This window comes from Telopea speciosissima, chromosome 8, assembly GCF_018873765.1.
Source record: "Telopea speciosissima isolate NSW1024214 ecotype Mountain lineage chromosome 8, Tspe_v1, whole genome shotgun sequence".
Taxonomy (NCBI): Eukaryota; Viridiplantae; Streptophyta; class Magnoliopsida; order Proteales; family Proteaceae; genus Telopea; species Telopea speciosissima.
Genome location: NC_057923.1, coordinates 55,256,103 through 55,278,705, shown reverse-complemented (window position 1 = coordinate 55,278,705; position 22,603 = coordinate 55,256,103). Strand labels below are relative to the sequence as shown.

The 22,603-nt window shown below is 38.7% G+C and overlaps 4 protein-coding genes across 4 annotated transcripts in view; 2 read left to right on the top strand and 2 right to left on the bottom strand.

Annotated features, from left to right (window-relative positions):
* Positions 1–1,822: 1,822 nt before the first annotated feature.
* The window catches only part of LOC122671573 (potassium transporter 2-like), a 29,252-nt gene continuing 8,471 nt past the window's right edge, over positions 1,823–22,603 (bottom strand). Inside the window, exon 10 of the mRNA XM_043868872.1 lies at positions 1,823–1,850. The gene's annotated coding sequence lies outside the window, so the exon portion shown is untranslated. The remainder of the gene's footprint in view (positions 1,851–22,603) is intronic.
* LOC122671574 (U-box domain-containing protein 16-like) lies at positions 6,552–8,665 on the top strand. The gene has a single exon (XM_043868875.1). It carries the CDS (start codon positions 6,613–6,615, stop codon positions 8,650–8,652), a length of 2,040 nt encoding a protein of 679 aa, XP_043724810.1. The 5' UTR covers positions 6,552–6,612; the 3' UTR covers positions 8,653–8,665.
* LOC122672457 (protein GRAVITROPIC IN THE LIGHT 1-like) lies at positions 17,072–18,412 on the top strand. The gene has a single exon (XM_043869927.1). The coding sequence runs from the start codon at positions 17,072–17,074 to the stop codon at positions 18,410–18,412; it is 1,341 nt and encodes a 446-aa protein (XP_043725862.1).
* Positions 19,801–21,166, bottom strand: LOC122671577. Its single transcript, XM_043868878.1, has 3 exons — positions 20,823–21,166; positions 20,654–20,717; positions 19,801–20,071 (listed from the first exon to the last, which is right to left on the bottom strand). The coding sequence occupies exons 1-3, from the start codon at positions 21,114–21,116 to the stop codon at positions 19,902–19,904; spliced, it is 528 nt and encodes a 175-aa protein (XP_043724813.1). The 5' UTR covers positions 21,117–21,166; the 3' UTR covers positions 19,801–19,901.

Here is a 22,603-nt window from a genome sequence, read left to right as displayed (position 1 = left end):
AATCGGATTGAACTGAAATTTGTGGGTAAGGGTCTAAGGGACCATGATATCAACCAGCTCATAACTTTTTGGCCTATCAAAGCTGCCACATGGCATATATTTGATGCCAGATGTAATTTCCTAGATCACTTAAGTGGTGTCCCATAATAAGCAAATTCCTTGATCATCTAACTTGGTATCCCGATTTGGATACATGAGGGTGGATCATGTGATGAGAAGAGCCCCTCACTCGCTTCATTGCCAGTCAAATTTTAGCTTTAAGTAAGAAGATAAAATAATAAAGGTCAAATGTTCTCTATGCCGAGGGTGCAAGATGGGGTGGGTAAAATGATCACCCTGCTCCTTTAAATGGCCGAAATGACTGCCCCATGTGTCTAGGCGCAGCCTACATTCCTAGGCTGAGAACAATCGCCAAATAAAAAATTAATGAGGTAATAGTTTCATAAATTGAGAACCAAAAATAGCTTTCTCAAAAGTTACAAGAATGTCATTTCACTTTGATGGTATCTATGGGATTCTATAATTAACTTTTGTAACTTCGGATTTTATTTTATTTTATTTTTGATAACTTGTAACTTTGGATTCATATTTAGGATACCATTATCTGATGTTTTCGGTATTTTGTTGCTCTCTACTGCTTTTCTAATCTACCTCCTATCGTTTATGGAGGGCAAAACAAATATTTCCCTACATTTTCTTTCAGGTTTCTTTCTCTTTATTTTCTATTTTCCAGGAAGATGTATGTTGGTATCAAATATATATATCCTTTGGAGTTTGAATATTTTTTGGTACTATATATTTATAAGCAATATGGCTTTGAAACCCTTGGCTAAGATACTTGTACCACTCAATCCACTCCTCAATAGCGATATTAGTCCCTAAGTTTTCCCTCTTTTTTATTTTTATTATTATTATTATTATTGCGAGCCAGTGTAGCAGCAAAGTCCTGCAACTCAGGTAACAACAAAATTTTGTCTTCTCTCACCCCCCTAAAGTTTGGTGACTGATTTAACTATTTACAAAGTAGATAACTGTTATCTACTCTGCATAATAAATTGTGTCACATGAATGGATGATGTGACAATTCTTACCGTTGGGTATTTAAGAAATAATATGGATTGAACATGTGTTGATTTTCATACTTAAAATCCAATCATATACCTTTCCATTTATATCCATGTATACTTGTATTTTTCAGCGGCTCACATATTGGTATGTATCCTCCTAGATTTACACTTGACAAGTAAACAAGGGACCTTGGAGTTGCAATAAAATTTCAGTCACGTCTGAGCTGACACACAATTAAGATATACATGTACATAGTTTTTTTTTTTTGTGTTTTGGTAAGAATATAAATATACATAGTAGATATCCTCAACCCTTAAAAATTTTCATCATTTTTAAATAAAGGGGACAATTTTCCTAGATGGACATATCCAATATCGAAATTATGGATAACACAAACATTTGCAACATGGCATGTCAAGGTACGGTTGATATTTTCCAACAAATAGATACCAAGATCACTTACTCATTTGTAAAGTTTCAATCTAAACAGATTTGGCCAAGCACAAAATAAAGCTTTGAAAATCCAATAAACAAATGAAAGTCGTTGAATAAATTAACAAACAAAATGTACACCAGGAAAATGTTTATACGTGGGAATGGATATTGTTGAATTTGAGTTTTAAGTTTTATATATACATAATCAATTTAGGCCATTTCTTATATAACCAATGGTCACATTTGTCGATTGAGTTTTCATTTACCCATGGAGAAGAGAGAATCTCATCTCCAATGCTTGTCTCCATGGGTGAAGAGAGACTCGGTCTTTTTTTTTTTTGGTAGAAGACTCGGTCATTTACCGTATGGTGGACTTTTGGTACAAAATTTAGATGAATAAAATATGATATAAAATGGTAGTAGATTGCTTGCTCACACTAGTGCTTTTTTATATACAATTTAGTTGGGGGTGGTTTTCTTTCTAACCATAGCAAGATAAGTGTTGTGTTTTACCAAAATATTAATAATAATAATATTTTTTGGTAAACATAATAATAATAATACATAAAAATCCTTCTCGTGCCATATGTATTGAGTTCTCTTGGGAGACATGGTTTAAGCCTCCCAAAAACCCCATTCGCTTTAAGGATGACGGCCTGAAGGAGCACAACTGAATCTTTTCTCTTCATGAATGCTCCGTGTGTGATCCTTGATGCAAAAAGCTACCCAGGCCTTTTTCGTGCTTGAAAAACTCTTTGCAATGGTTTGAAATGCATTGGATCTTCCGTGATCTCCATGATCCATTTTTGGAGTGTGGAAACACGCAAATTTTTTCTGGAAAAAAGGTATTCCTCGATTCATACAGAATCACGTTCACCATATCCATAAACCCTAAACCTTGATTGGACCACCTCAATCAAAGTGCTTTCCCACGAACCACCTTCTTCCACTATTTCATACAATTCATCCAAATCAAATGGACTTTAATAATAATAATAATAATAACAATTAGTATTATTATTATTGTTGTTGTTTTTTTTTTTTTTTAATTTTTTATATGAAAGTGTAATCACACAAACGACACACCAATCCCAACAATTATGTCGTGTCGTCGTGCCTATACTTGTTCTTATCTTACTCAAATAATAATAATGAAATTTTTTTTATTCTGGTTACCAGAGGTGGTTGGGAGCAATCGAGCACCAAAGACCAAATGGCCCAAATGCCCCTTCCTTCAAATCACCACCCTTATTTGTTCTATGAGCAACTGGGATAAGGGAGCACACCAATTGGTTGTAGTAAAATAAAATCGACCATAAGAGGGCAGCAAGGCCATTTCATGTGAAGAAGATAGACATGGAGGTGTTAGTGTACCCTACCCCAATGGCTTAGAGAACCATTTCCTGAATAAAAGTAAGGAAGAAAGAACATTGTTTAGTCGTGCCCCCAACGCCCTCTCACATGGGCACGTAGAAAGACCATCCCACCCCTTCTAGTCGATGCCCATGCGTGCACTACCATTGGCCCAGTCATTGACGTAGTGGCCATGCAACCAAGCAATGTTCTTTCCTTAATAACAACAACAACGAACAACAACAATAACAACAATAGCAATTGCAACAAAAATAATGAAATAAATAAATAAATAGAAAATTGATTTAAACTTGCAAAAAAATTTGATTGCAAACTAAGGAACCGTTTTATAACCTTACGCGTGTTTCTGTTCCGTTTCTCACCAAAAATGCTTTTTGATGTTTTTGTAATCAAAAACATATTTCTGATTTGCAAAATGGTGTTTGATAAACCTGTTCCAAGAACGTATTTAGAACAATTTTAGTACTGTAAAAGTGTTTGATAAAATCTGTTTTTGCAACAGTTTTGTAATGATTACTATAAATTACAAAAATGTCATTAATGTTATAATCCATATAAAGTCAATGATGTTAGAACATTAAAATTATTAAAAATCCATATAAAGTGTACATTAAAAAAAAAAAGAAAAAAAGACAGAGATGCACTATTAGGTTACGATAAATTATAGAAATACCATTAACACTATAACACATATAAAGTCAACAATGTTAAGACATTAAAAGGTATTACAAATCCATTTAAAATGTATTTATCTCTAGGCAATTGGAACAGATGATTAATCAAGATGAAACTAATGAATATCATTAACAATAACTAACACCATTTCCTACTTTTCTAGTGGATAATACATAATCTTTAAATTCTTTTATTTCTTTTGTAAAGACATAATCTCTAAATTCTAATAATGTATAGAGACAGAGGGACGATCCTTGGCTAGACCTACTACAAAAGCAATCAATTTGCTATAAGACCTATTAAAAAATTTGTTCCTCATTGTGAAGTCACAATATTTACTTCAAATCATTTTTCAAAATTTTATTTAGCCATTGTATAGAATTTTTTTTTATGAAGACATTGTTTAGACTAAAACTTTGCACAATGAAGCAAGGCCTCAAAGATGAGACCAATAACATTCCCACACAATATTTGACCGATTCCCATCTTAACCAAAATTTGGTACACCATCCACCCACCCACCCCCCCCCAAAAAAAAAATCTGAATGGAATAATTACTCCTATAGAAGTGTTCCAAATGTCGTCAGACTCCCATTTTGTCTCATCTATGATCTAACTCCTAAAAAAGTTTCCCATAAAAAACATTTAAAAAAAACAAAAAACAAAACTCCTAAAAAAGTTGTAGTCGGATGCAACGATCCTTTGACCAAAACATTTTATTAAAAAAAAAAAAGGAAAACCATTTCTTACTCATTGAAGGAGGAATCCTTCTTGTGTGAGTCTTCCACTTTTTAGCCAGATGGACCAATAAATTGACAAGTTGATTGTTGTATAGATATAAGACCCAATCGATAGACCACTTGTAAAACTTTAACGGCTTAGCTTAACCATGGCCCTGCTATTTATAGAGTCCTCCACCTTATTTTTTTCAATTGGTCATATTATTTCTTAAGTAGCAATTATGTACATGTTCATTAATAATACTCACATAAACAAGCGTTAACAATTTATGGTGATAAATCATAAACAACTCTCGTGTTGTTTATGAATTTATGCTTATATTGATTTACTTTTATGAGACATAAAGATCATAAATCATACCATACACATCTATTTATGTTTAGGTGCTAGATAAACATAAATTTACATTATACCAAAGATAGTTAAAAATCGTTTCCTTACAATTATACATAAAGAGAACGTTTCTTGCATGGGCGAGTAGCCTTTGCTAGCAACCCCTCTCTCTTTCTCTCTCATCCCCAAGAAATAATTTCTTTGTCCCCTATTGATTGAACCAATAGCGAGGCTTTCATTAGCTCTTGCCTGTCCACATAGGGATCTTTATCCCCTCCAATTCCCTAGTTCCTCTAACAAGGGGGGCTAGAATGACCACCGTACCACCCCTGTCCGAACACTCTGTCTGGATGGGATCCATCCCTCTATTAGAGGAAATGGGAACTAGGCCAGGCAGAGACCTAGAGTAGATAATTTTCGCCCATATACACTCCGCTATTGGGCACGTAACACCTTCCCAATTACATATGGGGAAGTGCTCTATGTTTGGGAGCATGGCTCCTACGCTTGCACCAAACCCAACCATCACTCCTTTTTGGTTCAATCTATGGGGGGTGGGGTAAGGAGAATTTTTATCCTCTCAATTACACTGCCCGTACTTCTAATAGAGGGTGGTGGACCCCACCTCGAGCAATGTATCCGCGCAGGGGGTAGAACAGTCATTTTTGCCTCCTTTGTTAGATGTACTTGACATCAAGTACGGGCAGTGTAATTGAGAGGATAAAGATCCGTGGTAAGGACATCATTTTGCAAGGAGAAGGACAGAGACAAACACAAGGGTACATATGGGCCAGGGTAGAAAACTTTCTTCCATTATATATTTAGGGCATGAGATTGACGTCTGTCGTATAACACCTACACCAATGCAGGGACCAATGAGAGTGTACGCAAGACATTAATATAGATGTCATGTTTTATTTCATCAGGGACCAATGAAAGTGCATGCAAGACATCAACATAGATGTCATTTTTTATTTCATGGGTTAGGCCACCATTTAGGAAAATAAATGATTTTTTACCAGAAAAAGGAGTAGAGAATTAATGGTTTGGACTTTTACCAGAAAAAAGAGTAGATGATTAATTGATTGGCTTCTTATTAGTTATTATAAGGAAATTGTTCTTTTTTCACTAGGTGGATAGGATGCACCCAAAAAACATGGGTTGGACGAAATGATCGGCCCACCTCTGGAATGGCCGAAATGATGTATCCATTCTGTCCCATGTGTCACCGAAATATGATGTGTCCATCCTGCCCCATGAGTTTGGGCGCACCCTGTGCGTTCCAAGGCAGTAAACATGGCCCCTGTTTGTTTGTTAGTTATTTATTTATTTATTTATTTTGGATTAGAGGTTTCTTATTAGAATTTTAAAGCACGAAGCTATTGGCGGCTTATCATTGGAAAGCACGATTTGCAAATGTAGGAAAAGAATATGACTGAGATGCTCCCTATTTAACGTGTCAACAACCTTAGCTTACCCCACATTTAGAGTAGTAGTTAGCCACTTCAAGAAGAAGAAGAAGAAGAAGAATTCAATTTCTATTTCTCTTTGATGTGCGAGGAGAAAGAAATTTAATTATAAAAAAACAATTCTTGAAAGGGTCTTACTGGTTGAATCGTTATCCTTACTGGTTTCCAACCTTGGTTGCATTTGCCGTTGACCAAGCCGCCTGCAAAACACAATCCATCAGATTAGACTTGTCATTAGTTCGGCCTTTGGGAACTCTCCTCTCTTCTTCTTCTTCTTCCTCCACTTTGGCTCTTTCAAAACATGTTTTTATTATGCCTTTTCTCTACAAAACCCCAAAAGCATTCCGTTTATTTTCAACACTGCAATACCCAGACAGATTATTAATATCTATCGACAAATTTGATCTTTATTTTTGATTTATTCCATAATCGAACCCTGCCCATCATCGGCGTAATCGAGTTGAACTGCAATTTGTGCCAGATTGCTACCTGAATTCGAGCTTTCTCTGTTTCTTTCATGGCAATTCCTCCTCAAGTTTTCCTACCAAGAAAGAGAAGACCTTCAGCGAGCTCTTTCATCTCCCCTGAATTCACCGACCGAAAGCTCCTTCAATCTCTTCTCCTTCTCTCCCGAGAAATTTCCCTTCTTAAACCTCTCCAGTCCCTTCTCAAACCCACCTTCTCTTCTATAATCCGCAAATCTAAACTCCTAGCAATCGTATTCGAAGAGATTTTTCGTCTTCCCATTTCCTTTCTCCCTCAATCTGCACTTCTCTGTTCCAAAGAATTATACGTAGTTTTACAGAGAATCAAAACTTTGATTGAAGACTGTTCTAATGGAAGCAAGATGTGGCTTTTGATGCAGCACAAATCGGTCTCTCACAGTTTTCATCAGATAACACTCGAAATCTCGACTCTGTTAGACGTTTTCCCTTTCAAAGAATTCGATTTGAACGATGACGTGGAGGAGCTCGTAGTTCTGCTTACAAAACAGTGTTGCGAGGCTACAACTTTCGCGGATCCCTTCGCAGAGAATCTCAAGCAAGAGGTTCTGAAGATGCTCGATGATTTAGAGAAAGCAATCGTTCCTGAGCAATCGAAGCTGGAGAATATCTTCGAGAAATTAGGGTTAAGTGATTCTTCGAGTTGCAGAGACGAGATCGAGTGTCTTGAAGACGAGGTTCAGAGTTTGGATTCTTCAGATGGGAAATCGACGGTTCAGATGCTCGCATTGATGGGCCTCCTTCGCTACGCGAAATGCATCCTCTACGGTGCTTCGTCACCAAAGAGAATCACCACATCACCGAGATCCAACAGCACAAACGATCTCTCTATGTCTTCGTTCCCGTCCGATTTCCTCTGCCCGATCAGCCTCGAATTGATGAGTGATCCAGTGGTTGTTGCAACAGGGCAGACCTATGATAGATCCTCCATCAGCCTCTGGATCAATTCTGGGCGTAACACGTGTCCGAAAACGGGTCAAATACTCGCTCACATGAATCTGATCCCGAATCATGCATTGAAGAATTTGATCGTGTTGTGGTGCCGTGAAAATAAACTCCCATTTGAAACGGCGGAGACCAACGATAAATCTAACGGCGTTACATTGAGCAAGGCTGCGGTGGAGGCCACGAAGATGACGGCGTCGTTTCTCGTGAACGAACTCCGTGATTCACCGTCAATGGAGACGGCGAATCGGATCGTTCACGAGCTTAGGACTCTTGCGAAAACAGTTTCCGAAAGCCGTGCTTGCATCGCCGAGTCTGGAGCGATTCCTCTACTCGTTGATCACTTGGGTTCAAATAATCCTGACCTGCAACTTAACGCCGTTACTACGATTCTTAACCTATCTATTCTCGAAGCCAATAAGACGATGATCATGGAAACTGGCGGAGTTATTGACGGCGTCGTTAGGGTGCTGAGATCAGGTGCCACGTGGGAAGCGAAGGGAAGTGCGGCTGCCACGGTGTATAGCCTTTCAGGTGTGCATACCTACAGGAAGGAGATAGGGAGGAAGAAACGTGTCGTGCATGGATTAGTAGAGCTGGCGAGTGTGGGACCCGCAAGTCCAAGAAGAGATGCTTTGGCTTCTATTTTGAATTTGGCGGGAGAAAGAGGCTGCATTGGGAGATTAATAGAAGGTGGGGTGCTGAAAATGGCTGTGGAATTAATGGAGGAGTCGCCGGAAGAAGTGGTGACCATTCTGGCCGTGATGGCGAAGAGGGGCGGAGCAATGGCTATAGCTACGACGGATGGGGCTATCGGGAAGTTAGCGACAGTGTTGACGGATGGTCCAGAGGGAGCGAAAGAGAGTGCCGCCGCGGCGCTTGATACAGTTTGCCGGAGGGGAGGGAATGAGGTGGTGGCTAAATTGGCGTTAACCCCAAGGATTCAAAAAGCAATTTGGGACTTGATGAGGATTGGAACGATTAGGGCACGGCGGAAGGCGGCGAGCCTATGGCGGACTCTTCGGCAATGGGCGGCCGAACCTGGTCACACTCATCAGAACCGGGTTGTTCAAGTCTTCACCAATATGACTGAACTTATCATAGCTTGATCAAGCAAGAAATGTTTGTGATAGGGTACATACCCAAAAAAAAATTTATTTTGTGTGATAGGGTCTGATTGTAAATAGTGAGTCATTGTATACTCGGAATTTGATTTTCTAGCAGATTCTTTCATTATTTTTTATGAATGTAATTGTATAGCATTTTTATACGACGGTTTGACCCAATGTCATTCCATGAATTCTGGAGATGTATTCTTCACTCTCCATGTATTTTACATGTGGACTATGAATAAAATGTTTTTGTACCAAAAAAAATTTTGTATTACATTTTTATGTATTTTTTTTAAATTTCATTAATATGCATTAAATTATTTTTTTTTAAATTTTGGTCATGGTTTAGCATTCTGAAAATACTATTTGCCCTTCCCTATGTTTGTTTTCCAACCCTACCCTATGCGTCATGGTTTTAGTGCACGGTATCGGAACGAGTATCGGTAACCTACAAAATCGATATGATAGCGGCCTGGATCGGCTGTAGCGGACAAAATTACCCCTAAACTTTAAAAATGAGTTTTTTTGACCATTTTACCCCTTGTTTGTATCATGCTATCGATACGGTATCGATATGGGTGACTATCAAAACCGGTACATATCGTCCTATACAGGCGATATGATACCGATACTTAGAACCATGCTATAGGTTCCCTTTAACTAGAAAATTATCTCCTCCAGTTCCCCCCCAGTGCCTGTACTAAGGAGGGTGGACCTCACCCATACAGAGTGTTTGGGCAGGGGGTAGGGTGGTTATTGCATCCCCTCTTATTAAAGGCACCGGGGCAACTCGGTGGGCAAGTTTTCCTCCCCCCCCCCCAAATAGTGAGCATGGGGAACCCACCGTACCAACACGATTGGCTGGTGTTATTGATACCAGATCAGTAATAACTCTGATTGGAAGGGCAGGCTAGTCTTGTTATGGCTCTATAGGCATGCGAGGCTGATCCTACCATTGAAAGTTCGTATCCATATTCGACGACGGAGAAAGAGCATTAGTCGTTGTTTTCACCCCATCTTTATTTGCTGGTAACTTTGGCTTGCTCGCAACGATCTTGTTTTTGGTCGTCGCACATGGAAACCAGAGGATATTATTGCTGCAACATCTTCGACAGGTAAGGATTTTTTAGGATCACTTCTTGTTGTACATGGTGCTTCTCCTGCAACTATAAATGCTCATCTTCAGTGGCAATTACCAGAACCCGATTTCATTAAATGCAACTGTGATGCAAGTCTACCTTTGGATAGTTCTTTTGGTGGTCTTGGTTATGTCAAGCAGAATTCTTTGGGTGCACCGATTATGGCTGTGTCATCTCCACGTCATTTCACTGATATTTTGGTGGGTGAGGCGATGGTTGTTCGTCAAAGTTTGATGGATCTACAAGCATATGGACATATGAGAGTTGTTATTGAATCTGATAATATCAACCTAATCAGATTCTTGACCGATGGAAACCACCCTTCGCCGTTGCTAATCCGTCAAATTGTTGATGATATTTTACATTTATCATCCTTGTTTTCTGTCTGTAATTTCAGTTATGTTCCAAGGGAGATAAACACTGTGGCTGATTCCCTGGCTCGGAAGGCCCTATCGATTACATGCTCGAAGGTTTGGCCTATTTCCAGTCCTTGGCTACGAGAATTATGTTTGGTCTCAAATCATTGGGTTGTTGCATGTTCTAATAAATCATTGTTTCTTACCAAAAGAAAAAAAAAATTGATTATATGGTCATACTCTATTTTTTTTTTTAATTTAATACTTGTCTTGACTTTGTGACTATTCCTATGTTTTTTTTTTGGGTAGAAAGCAAGGCTATTCAATCATGCGTGCCCAACACCAAACAAAAGGAAATACAATATATAAAGCTGATGGATAACATGATAAACGCAAGGTATGGATATACGGTATCCAACACCAAGAAGTGGAAATTGACCCGGTCTCATATGTCATTGACTGGGTCATCCAGACGAGAGGTTGGGTCACGACCACTTCCCTAGATAACAAGCAAATGTCACTGCTAATTTTAGGCGCATGCACATACGTGCCAAAAGAGGGGGCCCCATACGTGTCGAGAAGTTCAACGCCACATAGCCCACACGTGCCGACACGCTGCCACAACCTACTTTTAAACAGACTTGCCGGAATGGCAAAAATCTACAGGATCGACGAGTGAAAATACACGGGAGATTTTTACCCCCAAAAAAAATGCAAGGGAGATTCCATGCATCAATTCATCAAAATAAGGGATGGATGGTGCTTTTGTCATTTGGCTGGGACTTTTGTGCCCATCTAAGGTCTTGTACATGAACCGTGCACCCCCGGCAACATGTCTATCCCATTACTGTATTATTGCTAAAATTCAGATATTTTGGTAAGAAGGTAAATGAAATGTAATGGAAGACGATTTTGACCCCAAAAAAATTTTAAAGGCCCCCACACCCGAACAGGGATCATTTGCACGTACGTACATCTCAAAGCCAACCACTGAATCACATATTTATTTTATTTTGTTTTCATAAATATCCCTTCTCTTGTAAATGGTAAAAATAGGACAGGTGGTTGCCTCTCACATGTATGCGCACCTGTGTCTAGAGGAACCAAACTCCCCACACCCCTCCTCAAATAAAAAGGTATTATTTTATCAATTTTGACTTATTATCTTATGGGAAGGGGATTCGTGCATGACACCGCTACCATACATGATTCTTCAAATAGGGGGAAACGTTTTGGTTATTTCAACCCACGTTGATCTCCCTCGTGCACGGTTATTTTTTTTTTTTATATTACCAAAGAAAAAAAAATATTAGAATGAAATAAAAAAAAAAAATAAAAAAAAAGACAAGGTAGACAATCTCTCCGTCAAGCAGGGATAAGATTGCATACATTATGACCCTCCCCAGATCATGCAGTGACAGAAACCTCATGCATTACACACGTCTTTTGAAACAAAGTGAAGTTTCACAATCTGAAGTCTTCCAGGGAGGAGAGACACAAAAGAAGAATAGGGAGGAATGACACTTGACATGGGGAGGAAGATCTTAGAAGCCCACATGGGCAACGCAGCTGTACAAAAGTTATTTGCTCAAGTTAAAAAATTCTTTGAGGACTCAATTTCTTTTCACTTATGGTGAAGAGAGAATCTCTTTATCCACTCCATCAGACCCTCTGATTGGACTAGAGAAGTGTATTTTAGACAATAAACAGTAGGGAGTGGGAGTTAATATTTCCTTTGGGTACAATCGACTACCTAAAGCTTTTGCCTAATTTAAATATTAGAATCCATAAAATATGGATTATATATATATAAAATACCTAGGCATTGATATAATGTGTAACTTGATGTTTTGATTTATTTTATTTTTATACGTAAAGTTTGGATTTTAAGTTCTTTTATATTATTCTTTAAAAAAATTATGTAATTTATCGATTTAAAACAAAATTTTAATAAGTCATTCGGTCACGCCAGACATGCCACTTCTATGCCTTGACATAGGGGTGTGAGAAATAATTGTTACACCCCTGGTCATTTTGAAGATTCAAGGGTACAAGGGTCATTTTGCAAACCTTTATGTCAGGGCGTTGGGGCAACGTACTCTGCGCTAATGGTGGCTTTCTCTTTCCCTTTTAATAATATCAATAAAAATACCTAAAATCTATTATCATATCTATCCAATTTGTTGTACTTGGTTGACATGAACATAGTCCATCAATAACTAGATAGTCATAGGGTTAGGATAGTTTGATACGACTGGGAACATTGTTTTAAAACACAGAAATCTGATTTTACATATACCGTCCTACCAAGTTAGGTCGAGTCAAGTCCAACCAATTCCTAGCCTGTTCTGGTCGTTTTCTCGAATGATAAAATTTGAAAAATAGAAGATCCCGGTCAGGCTGCGTGGTCCTTACATAAATATCGGCATATGAGAACGCACATAGAGACATCAATGGGGGTGAGTTTTCATTTCAGGGGGCGAATGGGGCGATTTCCAGATCTGTCATCTCCAGCTCTAGCCTATGCTACCTCCACGTTTGCCTGGAAATTAACAATCCTAAGCCAATCCAGGCCTCATCCAGGGTGTCTAAAGACTTTAAACCTATGGTCCCCTCACATAGGAGTTTTCATTTTTTTTTTTGCGTCTTAAAAAAATAAATAAAGAATTCCATTGTGAGGAGACATAGGAAACGATTTAGGTCAATGGAAGCCTTCCCCATATATTAAGACAGTGGAGTTTAGGGATTTTCCTACACTGTCTCTCCACGTATAAAATGTGGATCACACGCTAAAAATTTGACCTACCCACTCATAATTAGTGTGATTTTTCACTTTGGCATCATTGGAAAACCTCTAACTATATTAATATAGGATGGGAGAATAGTTTGAAGAAGGCAGGGTAGAGACTAAGACAACTTAGATGACAGCCTACAAGAAAGGGATGCAGCTGGGAATGAATTATTCACCAAATAGAAGGGGGGTTTCGTCATGTCGATTTTCTATTGTTCTCTTCTGATGTTTTGTGTATAATCATCATGCACCACCATTGGTGAAAAAAATCTTATGGTGACGATGGCCCTTATGTCCAGACAGACATAGAGGGGATGAAATGATCGCCCATCCCAATGAAAGGCAGAAATAGCCGTCTTATTGATGTTTCCATGCGTTTTCATTGACCCTGCACACACAAAGAAGCCACACTCCCCGCAAAAAACTCTTCTTAATAATAATTGCAACAAGTAAGACGCATGAATAAGGGTAAGGCGATCATTACACGTGACCCTTATATCTGCTCAGCAGGACAGTTGGGGCCCGCCCAATAGAGGGATCCGATCCAAAGAAGAAACTTCTACTTGTTTTAGTGCCACGTGCACGTAAAACCGTAGTATATTTGTGTCTCTCAATTATTCCTAGTATCAAATCAAACCTTTTGTTATTCGTTCCAAATATCCCTATGGCTTTGAAAAAAAGGCAAACAATTCATAGGATGTCTACACAGTACAGGTCCTACAGGACATCCATCAGGTATGGCATTGGCCCCATCAGTCATGTTAAAATCCAACCGTGTCACATGAACACTGGACCCTACCAGGTACGGTTCTCTACTCTTTTTTCGGTAACATACGGTTCTCTATTGCCTCTAATAAAAGGGGGTGAATCCCACCGGGCAGTCTGTTCAGTCGGAGATAGAATGATCATTTCAATCTCCTATGAGAGGAACCACACACTCGTACCAATCAGCAAACCTTAGGGGATAACGATTCGGACTAAAGGTGTTAAACGGTTCAGCTTTGATTAAACGGTTCGGTTCAATTTGATTTTGATTGCTTGAGGATAAAAACCATAACCAGACCGTTTAGCAGAAGGGTCTCATAATCAAAACCTGGACCGTTTGATGAACGATTTAGATTAAATAGTTTTATACGATTTTACATAGTTTTGATTAGACAGTTCTGTACACATTTTCTACTCTATTTATTAATACTAGTTATTAGTTAATAGTTATTACTTATTACTTATTAAATTATTAATTTTTTTCTTTGAAAAAAAGAAATCATTAATGAAGAAACATGACAGCTTAGTAGTTGTTACTTGCTAGATTTTGATTTTTGATTTTTGATTTTTGATTTTTGATTTATATAACAGAAAAAAGGGAAAATTTCACGGACACCCCCTAAAAGTATCCAATATCTCAGAAATTTACCATACTTGGTCAAAATGTCACAGACACCCCAAACGTTAAGCACAGTAAGTGCCCAAAGGTGAAATATCCATTTTACCCCTTAATTATTTAAATAAAAGGACAAAAATATCATTTCATCTTCTTCCCTAAATATCCATTTTACCCCATAGTTTTTTAAATAAAAAGACAAAACTGTCATTTCATCTTCTTCCCTCTATGGCTCAGGCTCCGGCGACGATCACTTGCTTAGGCAACAATGACCATTACCAGCGGCAAGGCAAGGAGAAAGCGAACTGAAGAAGGGCAACAAAATGAGAAGATGATCGGACTTCCATTTCCACCCATGGCTGAAAGTGAACTAAAGAAGGGTGACAAAACGAGGCAAATACATCTTCCATTTCCGAAACCCCATCACCGACCCTCTCTCAAAACCCATCTCTGCTAAAACTGCCATCATCTCCAATAACCCCTATTTATCCTTTCATCCCTATTCTTTTCTCTTTATTTTTTTATCATTTTCATTCAAAAAACCCTCATCCCACCATCACCGATTCTCCTCTCCATTTCTTTTCACTTCTAATCTAACCCACATCCTTGTCTAAACAAAACCCCAATCTGAATTCTAGCCATGACCACACTCATCCTCAATTAATTTATCATTTTTGATCCCATCATGTCTTTGATTTCCTTTTCCATTTTCCCTCCCAATAACCATCGGATCCCTATTTCTTTTCTTTTATTCCCATTTTTCCAAACCCAATACAGAATCAGAATCCCTTAGCTGCCATCATTTTTTTTCAAACTCTCTAGAATCCATTGTCGGCTGTGGTGCAAAGAAATGTGGAGCAGAAAAAATAGAAGAAGATTAGGAAGAAGAAGAGGAAACCTGGGCGTAGAAGAAGGAGATGGGGAGGAAAATGTGTGGACATAGAAGGAGGGTTGGATGAGGTGGCGGTGGTGGTGGTGGTGGTGGTGGCGGCGGCGAAATAAACAACAGAAGCAGAAGGAGAAGAAGAAGGGGGGAAAAACAGGAATAAAAAAAAAGTATCAAATAAAAACAAGGGCAAAATTGTTTTTTTCTAAAAACTAACTTCTAACATCATTAATTCATCATTAAGGGTATTATAGGGATTTCATTGTGGTAAGGGTAATTTCACCATTTAAAAAGAGTTAACAGACACTTAACTGGAGAGACTAACGGAGTGGACTAAATTGAAATAAATTCATAAAAATAGGGGGTGTCTGTGACATTTTGACCAAGTATGGTAAGTTTATGAGATATTGGATATTTTTAGGGGGTGTCCCGTGAAATTTTCCCAAAAAAAAAATTTATTAAGTTTTTAAATAGTTAAGTGGTTTGGTTATAATCGAATTTAATTGGATTATACAGTTTAAAATCGTTGGATTAATCGGCCTAAATTGAATTGAATCGATTAAATAAACGGTATCATTTCTAAAATCATAATTAAATCATTTAATTAAATGATCTATCGATTTTACTTTAAACGGTTCGATTCAATTCCAATAAACAGTTTCGATTTAATTTTGACACTCTTAATTCGGACCCTACTACTCTCATTAATTTTCAAACGAAAATCCAAAAGTGATCCTCTCATTGTTCCAAGCAAATCGTCCGGCTGGGGAGATCTCGATCCACACGCCACTACACCGGGATATGTGCGATGGTGTGGATCGAAGCCCCCCATCCGCACGATGTGCGCTGGAGAGGATCTCGTGATACGGATTTTAAAGCAAAGGTGCACAGCATTTATTGTAGGCCGTGGGTCCCTTGAGACTAAAAGTTTGACCATGATTAGGTCATCTTTATGCTATGGCTACCGAAAATCTCTGCCACAGATTTCCCTTTGCTGATTGATTGATGTGAGATGGTAGAGACCCCACTCCTGACACCCATGCGTTTTCTGTGCGGTAGGGACAAGTGTGAGTCGACAGTGATGAGCACACTCTAGATCATGAGAATCTACATCAACGGTATGAATTCGATCATCTATTTTGAAATTTGAGAAGAGGGAAGAGCCAGAGAGAATTCATACGCGCCTGCTAACGGCAAGTTGGCTAACCTGACACTAGTGCGACTTCGCGTGCACTTCCGATTCTTTTTAAACGTTACCACTTAGTCACTTACCAAGAAAAAAAAAAAATTCAAAAAAGCGGCTCTCCACTGTTCGAGAATCTGAAACAATGGCGACCCTTTCCATGTAAAACGGCCATTTCTTTTGGCGGGATTCAGTAGCAGTGTCTCAGGCTCGCAGCACAAAAACTCCATATTGAAAAGAGGGAGCGAATGGTGATAGAGTGATCTTTAATCTTTTTTGCTTTGATTCTGGGAAGTGGGAACAATCTAAAGTTTTTTAAGTTCAAACTCCAAACCCCACTTGAGATAGATCTATCGACAGAGACGTCTCTATTGTGCTCTCATTCTCTCTATTCCATGATTTCTCCTGCACTGAAAGAAGGTTTTCCGGGTACTTTGAATCTTTGTTTTCTCTTTGGAGAGTCTGAGAAATGTTGGTTCTTCTTAAACACTCTTTTCTGTTACATTACTATTAATTACAGTGTTTCTTCCCTTTAAAGACAGCTTTTTTCTGTTACCAAATCTTGCTTTTTTCATAGAAACTTGTAAATATTGTGGTTATGGTTCTGGAGGGAGTGATCCTGTTTATCCTATCGTTAAGTTGACTCAGTCCCGTTTTCTACTCTAAGAAAGTTTCAGGCAATGGAGTCTGCAACTAAACATGCTAGATCTTCTTCAAATATATCTGATATTGTTCATAGATTTGCCAAAGTTTGCAGGCTGAGATCTATGGGAGTGTTTTCCGGTGAAAACCCTATTCACAACCACCACAATAGAGCCTCTTCTGCTGAAGATAGCAGTAATACTACGGATGAGATCGAGTTTGATGAGCAGAAAATACATCCCCATCCCATTGAAGAAACCCTAGTTGGAAGTCACAATGCGGCTGCTACTGCAGTGATTCCAAAGCTATTTGATAGCATTTCAGCTCTGAAACTAGCTTACATTCAGCTCCAGGAGGCTCACATTCCCTTAAACCCTGAAAAAATCGAAGTCGCTAATGACCTTGTTGTGTCCCAGCTTAAAGTCCTTTCTGACATCAAGCGTACCTACAAAGAGAAGCAGATCACCAAACCCAACTGTGATTCCTCCTCTGGTAGTTCTCTTCTGCTTGCAGAGATCCAAGATCATGAAAGCCGGTTGGAGAAATTACAGTCTCACATCCAACACAAAGACTCCCAGATCTTCGAACTACGGCGAGAGCTTGAGGGGTTGGATCGGAAGAATGCATCTTTGGAAGAGCAGTTGAAGAGACAAAAAGATTTTGAGGAAGAAAATATGGGGCCTTGTCGGGAGTTGGATCCATATTCGTTTGTTGATGTTTTCAATGCGGCAGCGAAGTCGATTCACGATTTTGCTAAGCCCTTGATCGGTCTGATGAAAGCTTCATGCTGGGATCTTGACCTCGCTGCCAACTCCATTGAAGAATCAGTTGTCTACTTGAAAAGGTCCCACAAGAAATACGCATTTGAGTCCTATCTGTCCCGCAGAATGTTCCATGGTTTTCGCCCCACACTCCCTAATGTGGACGATATTACAAGGTTTAAAGACCCATTTGATGCTCTGGTTGAGGAACCAAGTTCTAGTTTTGCGAAATTTTGCAGATTGAAGTACCCCCTGGTGGTACATCCGAAAATGGAGGCATCATTCTTTGGGAATTTGGATCAGAGGACATTTGTTTTGAGTGGGAAGCATCCAAGGACACCACTATACCAGGCATTTGTGAAAATGGCCAAGTGGGTTTGGATTCTACAGGGGCTTGCTGCCTCTGTAGAGGCTAAAGCTGAGATATTTGGGGTCCAAAGAGGAAGCGAATTCTCTGAGGATTACATGGAGAATGTAGTGGAAGATGGGGATGATGCCCTAGAGGTTGACAGGGACCATGGAAGACACATTGTTGGGTTTATGGTCATGCCTGGCTTCAGAGTGGGGAAGTCTGTGATTAGGTCTCGTGTTTATCTGTCCAAGATGAAGTGCTCATAAGGTACATCATAATGATTTTAATGGAAAAGGTCTTGGTAAAAATGTTTTTACATAGTTGGCCAAGCCATTTTGGACCAATTGCTGCCTTGATTAATTCTTCATTGCTCGAGTAATAGAGGATGGAATAGCCAAAGAGGCTGAGAGACTAGGTGTGATTTTTGATTCTGTATGCCACGTACAGTTTGGAGGTGCACCAGCCAAGTATCCCACTTGGTTTCATTTTGAAGCCCTTCTAAGTTATTTGGCTCTGTTTTAATTATCAGCAAGATAATGCTTGCTGCGTTTAGTGAACTGTAAATACTAGACAGACAGCTACTTTCTGATGTTCATTATATACAAATCGCGAAGTTCTGAACTCTATAGTTAGTGTTTTAATCGTGTTGACATGATGCTTTCATCAACCAAATTATGAATTTGTACATGCGCAATTCTGTTTTTTCCTCCTTGCACCTCATATAGAGTTCTTCAACAAATTAAATCACACATTGCTATAGAGAGGTGAACACACTGGCTGATGGTCTTGCTAAACAGGCTGCCCAATTGAGAGTCTCCTCTGTTTGGGAATTCCCCCGTTCTTTTGTGTTCCATGAGATTGAAAAGGAAGCCATGGATAGACCTAGATATCGGTTTAGTTGATTTCCATTTAGATTTTTTTTAGTTGGTTCTCTTTTCTACTGATGGCAATGCTTAAGGTGGAAGAGAGCCAATCCTTTCTCAAGGTATTTATTCCTGGGCGTTAATCCTATATTCTCTCTTTTATTTCTTTTATAAAAGTGCTGATTTTTAGCGCCCCCCCCCCCCCCCCCAAAAAAAGAAGAAGAAGAGAGTATTACTATTCCCTAGCTTGCAAGAGTGTCAATAAATTAATCCAGCTTTTTTTTTTTTTTTGGTAAACAATAAATTAATCCAGCTGAGATGATTGTCTTGTTGCAAAAGAGTTCAATTGCACGTTAAGACTGAAGTAGTTTTGATAAACTAAACCAGACCAGGTACAGGCAGGCATTCCATATAGGCTTTTTTTTGCTTTTATGTTCTTTTTCAGCACTGCTTCGGAAATGGCAAGTCTTTTATTTTAGGGAAGATCGGGAATGGTAAGTCATGGGTAGCTCTTGTGAATGAATGTATGTAGGAGAGACTAGTTGATTGAACGACACTTTGGCTGGTTTCTAAGCAGTTATATCCTCCAGCAATAAACTAAAATTAGTTTATGCGCAGACCACAAATACAAGAAAACCAGATTTACTGCTGCATAGTGTTGCTGAACCTAGTATGAAAGAATCTTGTATCCTGATTTTTCGTGCAGGAGATCCTATAGAAGCTATGGGGGAACAGGGGAAGAATGGTCTCTGAGCACAGCATATTTGTAATACTATTGTAGACTTGGAGTAGCTAGGGCCAAGGTTGAACATCATATCTCATTTTGCCTTTGGCTATATTATCAGTAATGAGAAGTACAAGTTATAAGAAAAAGGAGAAATGATGAGGTTTGCTATCTTGAGAAGAGTCTTGTAAAGAAGTTGCCAGATCTGGATTTCTCTAAACATGCGACATGAACATATCTGCCTAAATTGTCTAATTGCCGTGGCTCACCTTTGGTGTCTTTCTTGCAGACCTTGCATGTTTTGTCAACCCAACCTTCTTCAACATATTGCCCATCAACTGATGTCCATGAAAAAAGAAAAAAAGAATGAGGAAACTCAAGGACAAATCTTGTATGAGCCACACTCTTAATATGATGAGGAGAAATTCAAAAGATTTCACCCAAGAATAATTTAAGACAATATATACATAATAAATTCCAAATTTGATTTGAAAAAACTCAACACATGATGCTGGGAAAGTAAAAATATTCATTACTTAGCTTAAAATAAGGTAATAAGTAGGTAAGGATGGTAAGAAAGGGCTCATTTGCATCTTCTCAGCAATTGACTGTAAGTACTTTACATAACAGTAGTATATTTCTTTATTGGTTGAACACAACAGTAGTATATTAGTCTGATAATCAATGCCATCAATTTAAAATAGGTATCAAATAAGAAAATATCAAACTTGTTAAGAAATTTTTGGAGTCGACAAACAATAAATTGAATTATGTTCATTGAATTATGCAATTGATTTGTGGTAAATAGCTGCTTTTGCTTAAATAATAAATAAGAAGATCAAGAAATTGAAGCATTTGATTCTGCAGGATGAGCTAAATAAAATAATGGGATTGGTAAAACAAAAATTATGGGTGATTACCATCAACATAGGATTTGAAGAAATCCTTGTAAGTCCCACCAATCTTCCGTCTAAGAGCAGCATACTGCATAAGAAATCACCATCCATTCTGGTTAAGGAAAATGATGAAATAATTCTGTATTTGCAGTATTTAATACAAATTCAAATATTGATTATGTCACAGATTTACCTGCTCCCTTGTCATCTTTTCGCCGGAAGTGGTGGATTCTCTAGCCTCTTCCAAGAGTTGGGCATCCTCGGCAGATCTAACTTGAGAGAAGTCAAGAGCATCAGTTAAACTTGTGAAGAGAGATTGTTTACTCTTTGTGGTCTCTCCCTCCTCACTCTTCTCATCTGATTTAGCACAAATTCTTCTTGAGTAAGAGCTCTTGTTGATCCTAAATGAGGAAGTGTTTTGCAGAGTCCCTCCAAACGAGGGATAATAACTTTGGGAAGAAGATAAAGGGAGAGCCCTTATTCCCATTCTTTCTATTATTAATTTTAAGTTCTGCAGGAACAAGAAGATACTGCAATTCCAAACCTTCTTCCTATATTTATAGTCGAGAAGAAAGCCATTAGTATCTGAGCCTCTGAGGTCCTACCAAAATAGTAATGGTTCTGGGAGGGAAGATGTAGATCGTTTCTGCTCATTTGGACTGCTAGACCATAAGAGAGTTTTAGTGGTGTGTGAAGGAGGACGTGGCGTTTTGCCTTACCTGTAGAAATGAGAGGATTGAGAATTTGAGACAGAGAGGGGTTGGGTTGGAGTTGGCTTTGGGGCCATACACAGAAAAAATCAGTTTTCGAAACGCAACTCATGTTACTCATCAACCGTTCATTTATTATCTTTTTCTCGTACCCTTTTCATCTCCCTATTTCAACTAAGCTTCCGGTTGGCTACATTGAATTGAGTTAGCCAAGTATAGGTTGCCATGTCGTAATAAATTTCTACGATATAGAGTCACAGAGTGAGGAGGAAAAATTCCCCGGTTTCCCCCATTAATCAAAGCTTCTCCATTGTAATTTCATGTTGCTTTCATTTTACTGAGAAAAATGAAAGATAAGAAAATTTAAGGATCTACTGACAGCCTGGGTTTTAGGAATTGGTATCGGATATGGGATCAGTCTCGGTCAAGATCGATCCGCATCGCACCATCTCGGTTTGGATTGGACAGATTTACCCCTGATTTTCATTTAAAAAATGCTTTTTTTTTTTTTGGAACTGGAGAGCTTTAATGAGAGGGAGGGCGGGCGGGGAGGGAGGGGTTTGAACTCATGACCTTTTATTTGAAGAGTTGGTCGTTTTCCAACTGAGCTGACCCTTTTTTTAAAACCCTTTTACCTTTGGTCTGTACCAATCCATTGTTATAGGATCGCCCTCCACTGATACCGATCTGTCTGGGTGATTCCTCCGATCCGCTACCAATCCCTAGAACCTTGCTTACAACCGCACTTCTTTTTCTACTGTTTATTTTGTGGGAGCTTTCTGAATCGGCCGATTTGAGCCTGATCTTGATTCCCATAGATTCAGAACGGTCAATCCGTAATGGATTTCTAGGGTTCAGTCCAAATATTTGATCCTTATTTCTTACCAGTTACAACACCCTCAAACAAAATAAAAAGAAAAAGTTTGCATCTCAAACTGGTTGGTACCACAGTTAATTTAAACATTTTTAATTCTCTTCTATCTACATAGTTAAAGATGTTGCCTTTGCCACTTGGTTAAGAACTGGACTTTACACCTTCAATCAATCATGGGGTTCTCCCAGGTACCTGGACTTTGAACTTCCCTTCTTGGATGAAGAACCTTGTGGGACCAGGTCCCACAGTGTAGTGGAAATTTGTAGTTTCCTTTCACCGATATTTCATCCCTCTAAGGCTTTAACCCCACCCTGACAACTAATGATGCTTCCAAGAAAACTTATTACTTGTTTCTCCCAAAAAATAAAAAAGGAACAAACTTTGGAGCAA